The sequence below is a fragment of the Micromys minutus genome (assembly GCF_963924665.1).
Source record: "Micromys minutus genome assembly, chromosome: 14".
Taxonomy (NCBI): domain Eukaryota; kingdom Metazoa; phylum Chordata; class Mammalia; order Rodentia; family Muridae; genus Micromys; species Micromys minutus.
In genome coordinates this window covers 47,376,721-47,386,670 of record NC_137983.1, presented here as the reverse complement: position 1 = coordinate 47,386,670, position 9,950 = coordinate 47,376,721, and the positions used below count along the sequence as shown (strand labels likewise).

The following is a 9,950-nucleotide window of genomic DNA, read 5'->3' as shown; positions in this document are numbered from 1 at the left end:
AACTATGTTTACCTCCAAATTAAAAAAAATTTATCATAAGTACACATTGGATCGTTTCACTCATAGTTTATTCCCTGGTGTATTTACAGCGCATGACATCGATAGGAGGCAGACGGAGATGTCTTCCCAGACTTTTGTGTTATTATAATGTAAATGTGACCATTTAAAAAATTCTGTGGATACATCACAAACTTTTAGAGGAAAGTAGTCATGAAACTGACCCTGTATATTGAGAATTTTTTTTGCACAAGCTAAAAGTAAGAGAAGGGTGAGGTATTTTACACTACAAGACAGAAAAGAGCCAATACCAGAGTGTGGCCGTGTTTGGATCCACAGTGAAGAGATCCCTGTATTTGTAGCACAGAAAACATTCATATTCAGAGACAAAGAGCTTTAAAAGACTTAGAGTCATTTATAATGATAGGTGACGTTGGACAATATCAACAGCTTAACACCCGAGCTTGTAAAAAGTACCTTATCAAAAAACCAAAAATTAAATATTTCATTATTTGGTATTAGCATTTGCTAGTTATTTAAATGCCTGTGATTATTGTCTAGTGCTGTCCCTAGAGGTGGAAAAGCACAGGGAGCTGTGTGTCAGTGAAACCAGAATGACAAGGGCTGACAAGAAGACAGACAGGAACCTGGCTTCTCCTTTCCAGCCTCCTTTTATGGACTAAACCACTGAAACTATAAGACAGCCCCAGTTAAACACTGGCTTTTACATGAGTTGCCTTGGTCCTGTTGTCTTTTCTAAGCATTAAAATCCTAACTAAGACAGAAGTAACAGCAACTGATTGGGTTATTTCTGTGACAGGCCTGACCACGTTTTTGTTTGAAAGACCATAGAATTTGGGATCATGGATGAGAAAAATCAGCTGAATTGTTTCAGATGGGACTTAATGGACTGTCCTAGTAGGAACATGGTAGTCAGTGAACTGTGGAATCTTCCTATGGAGGTTTCTGAGAAGTTTTTGGTATGTGGCCAGGGATTGTACTTGTGATATTTTGTTAAAAATGTGATAGCTTTTTGCCCTTGTCTGAAGAGTCTGCCTGAAGTTAAAGTGAAGAGATTTAGATTATTGGCAAAGGAAGTCTAAAAACAACCTAGTGTAGCCTCTGTCCTGGGGTTCACTGTTATGAAGAATATTTTGTTCCAGCCTAGCAAGCTTAGAAAGGTTAAATACAAAATGTATGGCTCAAGTAATAAAGCGGCTCCAGGAAGCGGAATGGAGCTAAATCATGTATTCGTGGATATTAAATGGAATTAAAGGACTGATGGCCTTTGGCAAGATTCCTCCCACCTTATTATTTATGCTCTTGCAGTTGAACAAGGGATAGTTACAACATGTTGGACATTATTATAACCTGATTATTGTTTTCATTTGGAGATATAACCTTGTATCTAATTAACAAGGGTTGTATTTTGATGGATATTCTTGGATATCATCTTGAGTATATCTAGACTCAACCAGAATGAACTGCAATCCAGAAATGGAGGGCACAATTATAATTTAGAACTTGAGGTCTATTGGACATGCATATAAATATCTTGTGAAAAGGAGTTAAAGACAAACTTAGGTTAAGGTGAAGTGCCTTTAGTCTCAGCATTCAGAAGACAGAGGCATGCAGATTTCTGAGTTCAAGGTCTGTCTACCGAGCAAATTCCAGAACAGCCAATTTGGGTGGCTTTTATTGAATACAGAAAACTGTTGAAGTTGTTCTACTGACCAATAGGTGCCATGTTCCAGTCTCTGCAAAAAGAACCACTGAGGAGAGTCCACCATGTAGCTCTTGCTTCAGAGTCAAGAAGAGGGGTCACGTATACAATTGATGCTTAATCAGCATTATAAAATCAGTGCTGATTAAGAAGTAACCAGGATTACTGAGGTGAAATCTTCTGGAAAGTGTTTTCAGAGATCACAGAGAAGCTGTGTTCCAGAGAGAAACTTTGTACTGGCAGCTTGTCTCGGTGATGTGTAAGAATCACTCAGGTGTTACTGTTTTCAATGGCATGAAGTTGTCAAGGAGAGCAGTGGAGACTTGGCACTGTGATAGGCCAGGCAATGCCAATAGTGAAGGTACAGCCCTAGTGGAAGTTGTACTTGAGGTTTGGTACCACATAAGAGAGGATATTAGTGAAAGTGCATCCTAGTTGTAACAGAAGATTCCAGTGTTTCAGAGATGCCAGTACCATAAGATGACCACTAAGAGCAGCAGCAGTAGTGGAGAGAAACCCTCTGGAGTCTAATAGACAAGCTATGTGTGCTACAGAAGGCAGAGATGGTCAAGCTGCACATATGTTACATATGAGCAGGGAGGCCTGGGTCCTGCCTATGTATGCTCTTTGGTTGGTGGTCCAGACTCTGAGAGCCCTAAGGGTCCCAGTTAGTTGACTCTGTTGGACTTCCCATGGAGTTCCTATCCCCTTCTGGACCCACAATCTTTTCTCCTATTCTTCCATAAGAATCCCCAAGCTCCATTGATCATTTATCTGTGGGTGTATGCATCTGTCTGAGTCAGTTGCTGGGTGGAGCCTCTCAGAGGACAACCATGCATAACAGAGTATCATTAATAGTGGTAGGGACTGGTGCTTGCCCATGGGATAGGTTTCAAGTTGGGTTGGTTATTGGTTGCCATTCCCTCAGTTTCTGCTCCTTCCCCCTGCCTGTATTACTTGTGGACAGGATAAATTTTGGGTTGAAAGTTCTGTGGATGGGTCGATGTCTCTATCACTTTACTGGGGTTCCAGTCTGGATACAGGAGGCAGATCCTTCAGGTTTCATACCCCTGTGCAGTGAGTCATAGTTAAGGTCACCCCAATTAATCCTGGGATGCCTCCATTATTGAAGGTCTCTCTGTCTCATCCTGAAGATGCTCCCCTCCCCCCACTTCTTAGCCCTCATCAGTTGCAGATTTTCACTTATTCTCAAGGCCATTTAGCTATCTTTCCTGTCTTTCCCCTGATCCTGAACATCCCATTTCCTATTCCATTTCCCTCCCAGTTGCTCCCCTTCATCTACTTCTCATGACTATTCTATCTTCCCTTCTAATTGAGATTCAAGCCTCTTCACTTGGGCCTTTCTTATTGTTTAGCTTTTTAGGATCTGTGGATTATGGCATTGACATCCTATATTTTATAGTTAATATCAACTTATAATTGAGTACATATCATGCATGTCCTTTTGGGTCTGGGTTGCCTCACTTAGTATGATATTCTCAAGTTCCATCAATTTACCTACAAAATTCATGATGCCTTGGTTTTTAATTGCTGAATAGTATTCCATTGTGTAGATGTACCAAGATTTTCTTCATCTATTCTTTATTTGAGGAACATTTAGGTTGTTTCCAGTTTGTGGCTATTAAGAATAAAACTGCTATGAACATAGCTGAGAAAGTGTCTTTGTGAGATGTTGGAGCATCTTTTGGGTATATGCCCGGGTGCTGGGGGCCAGCCTTGGTGGTTCTTTTTTCTTTTTGGTCCTTCTTGAGGCAGTTGTCCCACTTCCTGGTTTTCTCTCCAACCCCCCCCCCCCACCTTGTGCCCTTCTTTACCTCTAAGAGGGTGCTTACCCACTTCTACTCACCCCTCCAGCGCCTCCCTTCAATAGTGCAATAAGCCTCCACAGGACCAAACACCTCCCCTCCCATTGATGTCAAATATGGCAGTCCTCTGCTATGTATGTAGTCGGAGCCATGGCCTCACCCATGTATACTCTTTGGTTGGTTGTTTGGTCCCTGAGAACTCTGTGGGGTCCAGTTAGTTGATATTGTTCTTCTTGTAGAGTTGCAATCTCCTTCAGCTCCTTTAGTCCTTCCCCCAACTCTTCTATTGGGGTCCGCAGTCTTAGCCCAATGGTTGGTTGTGCATCTGTCTTAGTCAAGTACTGGCAGAACCTCTTCCACCTAATTCCCTCTGTCCATCTGCCTTCAGTGATTACTTTTTTTCTCCCTTGTAAGTGAGATTGGAGCATCTACACTTTGGCCTTCTTTTTTGTTAAGATTCATACAGTCTGTGAGTTGTATCATGGGTATTCTGAAGTTTTGGGCTAATATCTATTTATCAGTGAGTACATACCATTTATGTACTTTTGGGTCTGGGATACCTCACTCAGGATATTTTTTAGTTCCATCCGTCCATTTGCCTAAGAATTTCACATAGTCATTGTTTTTAATAACTGAGTAGTACTCTATTGTGTAAATGTACCACATTTTTGGTATTTACTTTTCCATTGAGAACATCTGGGTTGTTTCCAGCTTCTAGATATTATAAATAAAGTTGTTATGAACATAATGAAGCATGTGTCCTTGTTATGTGTTGGAGCATCTTTTGGATATATGCCTAGTAGTGGTATAGCTGGGTCTTCAGGTAGAACTATTTCCAATTTTCTGAGGAATCAACAGACTGATTTCCAGAGTGGTTATATGAGCTTGTAATCCCAGCAACAATGAAGGAGAGTTCCCCTCTCTCCACATCTTCACCAGCATCTGCTGTTACTTGACTTTTTGATTTTTGCCATTCTGACAGGTGTGAGGTAGAATCTCAGGGTCATTTTGATTTGTGTTTTCTTATGACTAAGGATATTGAACATTTCTTTAGGTACTTGTCGGCTATTCGAGATTCTTGAGTTGAAAATTCTTTGTTTAACTCTGTATCCCATTTTTTTTAAAAATTGGGTTATTTGGTTTTCTGAAGTTTAACTTCCTGAGTTTTTTGTGTATTTTGGATATTAGCCCTCTTTGGATATAGGGTTGGTAAACATTTTTTCCCAATCTGTAGGTAGCCATTTTGTCCTATTGACAGTTTCCTTTGCCTTACTGAACCTTCTCAGTTTTATGAGGTCCCCTTTATTAATTCTTTTTCTAAAAATTTTATTGGAGATTCTCTTTATTTACATTTCAATTATTATCAATTCTTGATCTTAGAGTCTGAGCCACTGGTGTTCTGATCAAGAAAATTTCCCCTGTGCAGATGTGTTTGAGGCTCATTCCCACTTTCTCTTCTATTAGATTCAATGCATCTGTTTTTATGTGGAGATCCATGATCCACTTAGAGTTGAGCTTTGTATAAGAAAATGAAAATGGATCAATTTGCACTTTTCTACAAGCAGACTGTGAGTTAGACCAGCACCATTTGTTGAAGATGCTTTCTTTTTTCCACTGTATGATTTTGGCTTCTTTGTCATAAATCAAGTGATTATAGTTATATGAATTTATTTCTGGGTTTTCAATTTTATTCCATTTACCCACCTTCCTGTCTCTGTACCAATACCATACAATTTTTCTCACTATTGCTCTGTAATACAGCTCGAGGTTAGGAATAGTGATGCCTCCAGAAATTATTTTATTGTTAAAGATTGTTTTAGATATCCTGAGTCTATTGTTTTTCCAGATTAAGTTGAGAATTGTTCTTAATTGAGAATATGTGTGTGAAGAACTGTGTTTAAATCTTAATTGGGATTGCATTCAATCTGTAGATTACTTTTGGTAGGATGACTATTTTTACTATGTTAATTCTACCAGCCCATGAGCATACCATCTTCTGAGGTCTTCTTTGATTTCTTTTTTTCAGGGATTTAAATTTCTTATCCTACAGATGTTTCACTTGGTTGGTCAGAGTTACACCAAGGTATTCTACATGGTTTGTGACTATTGTGAAGGTAGTTGTTTCCCTTATTTCTTTCTCAGCCCATGTGTTCTTTATATAAAGGAAGTTTACTGATTTTTTGAGTTAATTTTATATCCAACCACTTTGCTCATCAGTTGTAGTTCTGGTAGGTTTTTTTTTTTTTTTTTTTTTTTGGAATTGCTTATGTATACTATTATATCATCTGCAAATCATGACACCTTGACTTCTTTCTTTCCAACTTGTATCCCTTTGATCTCTATTTGTTATTTTATTATTTTATCTAGAACTGTAAGTACTGTATTGAAATGGCTGCAGGGAAACTGTAAATATGAGGGAGGCGTCAGGGTGGTTGTGATGGTTTGATCTGAACAAGCCCTGACTGCCTCAACTAATTTAGGTAGAGGTGGCTCCATACCACCGCTCTGTCCTCGTGCCATTTGATATGAACTGGAGCAAAGTGGTCCTCATGAGTACATTTCTTGAAAAAATGAAATGGAATCATATTTGCTTATTTCATGGCCATATTTCTATTTGACCAGACAGGGATTTTGGATTGATCTGTTCATCACTGCAGGTGCCCCAAAACAACCCACATTTAAAAACTCAATATGGATTTACAGAAGACTCAGTATAAAGAAGTTACAACTTAGTGTGTTTTTCTTTATTAAAGCATCATTGCTGCTGTGACTTCTGGTATACTAATATCGTTTTTGGCAACACTTGCCTTTTCCTTTATAACAGGTGCCAATACTAGTAGACAGCCATGGGCATTCAAAGTAGTAACAGCTGTTTTTTCCTTGGACACATTTTGTTGTGTCATGGTCAGTAGCTGTTAGAAAAGAAGAAAACAGAAAAACTTTAGTCTCTTGGCTATAGCTGTAGTCACCCGCAGCATGTTGAACATACAAGAGTTCTATACACAGTACATACAAAATTTTATGATTTAAAGAAAAAGTTCCATAACTTGTATTCTGGACATTTAATAAAATATGAGCCATCTTGAACATACCAGGGAGAGTATCACAGCCCACTAGCCATACAGGTTGTGGTTATTACATTAGAAAAAAGTGAGTGGAGAATACTTTTTTTACTATTTATTTTGAGACAGGGTCTCATTTTATAGGCCTCACTGGCTTGTAGTTTATTATTTAGGTCAGGGTGGCTTTGACTCATCCTCTTAGATGTTGGGATTAAAGGAAGAACCATGATCTCTAGCTGTAGAAAATTTTAATCACCACAAACTCTTCAGTGGGACAATACAAAGACATCAAGGTGACAGGAAGTTGAAGAAGTTCGTTGTCAAAACCACAATCAAAAGGAGAGAGAGAGAGACAGAGAGAAACAGAGACAGAGATACACACAGAGAGAGGCAGAGAGAGACAGAGAGATGGAGAGACTGATAGACATGGAGACAGACAGACAGGAAGATATAAATATACAGTGAGAGAAAAAGAGAAAAGGAGAGTCAGACGGAGACAGAGAGTGAGAAGAGTGCAAGAGAGGAAGAAAGCAAGACAGTGTGAGAGTAATAGTGAGAGAGTGAGAGCAAGAGCAAGAGAGATAGGTAGATAAAGGGAGGGAGGGGGAGAGAGAGAGGGAGAGAGGGAGGAAGGGAGAGAGAGCATTTGCATGCCAGTACTTAGCTCACTTTCTGCAGTCTTTTACAGTTCAGGCTCTAAACCCTGAAAATAGTGATATGTTTAAAGGCAGATTTTCTTACCTCAGTTAAGACAATCACTTACAATCTAGACAATTTCTAATTGACATTCTCTTCCCATGCCACTCTAGATTGTGTCAAGTAGACAACAGTATCCATCAGGTGGATACAATGTGACCAGCTACTTCAGCTCCCATTGCCTTGGTTTCCCTCCCACAGTGTATCATATAGAGAGCAGTGAGGTAAAATAAAGATGTTCTCCATTTGTTGTTTTTCCAGAATATTATATCACATCAGAAAAAGAAACCAAGGCAATTGCTAAACAGAAGAGATTTAATAGAATTGGACTGTGTTAGAGCCAAGGAGAGACTGAGACAGTTCTTTCAATGTCTCCCTGATTTAACAGATAACAAATGTGGCCATGTCTTCACAGAGTAGGAAGCCCACAAAGACAATGCCCAGACCATGAAGGATTTTCTTGCCAATGTTTTGATTCTCATTCTTTCTAAATATACCTTTGACTGACCACCTCATTCTGCTAATGTATATAATAAAATTCTGGCTTTTCCTTTACTGAACTGTTAATCACAAGAAAGAATTAGCTATGGGGCTTTGTGTGAAGTAATTCAGTTATATTAGGAATTCAAGACTTTTCTATGCAGTGATGAAGGTTAACTTGATTCCTCATTCCCTGGATTGGACTCTTGACTTTCTGAACATATGTTATATGATTGGGGTAGACTATCTATCCAAGAAATGACTCCTTGTTATTCACAGGGACACTGTGAGGCATACTTTAAAATGAGAGTTTTTGTATTTTGTTATAAGTCTATGTTTCTTAAACACAGCCTTTCAAGACATGCATCATCTGCCATAAACTTACCTAATCTAAAACATCAAGTTCATATTCCCCACTAGCCATTGTATTGAAGTCATGTGTTAAATGGGCCTGCGAAAGGCCGTAAAGGAACAGGTGCCCGACTCTTGATAGAAATCTGGCCTCTTGGGGCATTTTCCTGGGGGTAAGTAAAGAAGAATGGTTTCTACAAAGAATATTTTTTAGATGACCATGACAAGAAGGGGGTTGAAGATCTTGGGAAATTTCTATTTCTAGCTCTTTGTTCTTGCCAGGCTCATTGCCCAGATCCCTGGGCCCTGATGGCTGTTGGCTGCAGGGTGTTGACCCTAGGAATGCTCTAATGCTGATTGTTCCTTCGACTCAAAACTCATTTTTCACCTGTTTGTGTACCCGGTGTACCCAGCTCAGGTCTTGGCACTTACCTTTGCTGATCTGGAGAAAGTATACAGAGAGTACCAGCAGCAGAAAGAAGGAGAGCTTCATGATTGCTGTACACTGAGATGATTCAAGTCAAGGCAAGAACTGGAAAACTTAGCTCAAAGATGAACCAAGAACACAGAGTGCACCTGTCCTAATAGAGAGGTGGGAATAAGTAATCTTCAAGAGGGGACATAAGGAGGAGTGGCAATCTGAAGTGACTGTCCAATGGCTAGGCCTCACAGAGTATATCTGGAGGAAACTCAAATCCTGAGGGCATTCTGTCTCTGCTGACTGGGCCTATATTTTGCTCTCCTACTGAAAATGCGAAGTGCCACTTATCTAAGCAGAACTCATAAATACTCCATAGGTAACTCAAACTGCTTCCTTAAAGTATGTTTATTGCCAAGGTTTTTAAAGTTGCCACAGTTCTACATTGATTGGTTTCACTTATGGTTGTGTCCTAGCTGTCTTACAGTGCAGGACTTGGGTAGGAGGCAGAGGGAGATGTCTTCACCAGATTCTCATGTCAAGAATTTGCTACAAATGTAACATTCTAAACCCTAATCAGAGTCAACCAAAAGAAGAGTGGAAACCAGTAGTCAGGTTCCCTTTCTGTCACCCAATATCCCCATGATTTCACTGACACACAGCTGTGTATGCTTCTCAACCTCTAGAGGCAGCACTAGACAGTTATCACAGAGCTTAAGTAACTAGTAAAACAAAAACATTTAAATGTTAAAATATTTATTTTTGATTCCAATATAGGGTACTTTTTACCAGTTCAGGTGTTAAGCTGCTGATGGTGTCCAAAGTCTCCCATCATTACAGATGACAAAGATTGTAGTGCTGTTGGTCTCTTCTTCATTCCTGCTATTTTTAGATTATCAATGAGATCTGAAAGCCAACTAGATTAGTGTCATCTGTGGGCAAGAGTGTTTCATAGCATGTTTCATGTCTGTGTCCTCCTTTGTCCCTCACAAGAGGAAGTGCAGTAGTGCCTGTATCTCTCAGTAAGGCCAAGGCGGAACTTTTGGTATGGTTTGTCTTAGCCTCTCTGTTCTTCATTTCCAGGATGAGCTTTTTACAGTCCAGCTCAGTAACAATTTAATGGGCTATATTTGTGATTATATTCAGAGTTGAACAATAATCCTGCCTCTTTTTTTCGTAGATGTCTCCTTACTATGGAAAGGTTTTAATAGAGATGAAGTGCAGATAATGTTGTTAAGCTATATTGAGAAGTTCATATCCCTCAATATTAATTAACTATGTTCATCACAGTATACTTTCCATTTGAAATAGCATATCAACATGAAATAGAACAAGGGGCCATGTTCCAGCCTTAGCAAGCAGAACAACTTAGAAGCTTTAGCCACATGGCTCTGGTT

General features: G+C 39.4%; 1 protein-coding gene across 1 annotated transcript; it reads right to left on the bottom strand.

The window, feature by feature from the left end:
- Positions 1-6,327: 6,327 nt before the first annotated feature.
- Positions 6,328-8,628, bottom strand: LOC308429930 (beta-defensin 38-like; the record flags this gene model as incomplete). The annotated part of the gene is made up of 2 exons (XM_080928964.1): positions 6,328-6,458; positions 8,568-8,628. The coding sequence occupies 2 exons, from the start codon at positions 8,626-8,628 to the stop codon at positions 6,328-6,330; spliced, it is 192 nt and encodes a 63-aa protein (XP_080785090.1).
- Between the last annotated feature and the right edge of the window lie 1,322 nt (positions 8,629-9,950).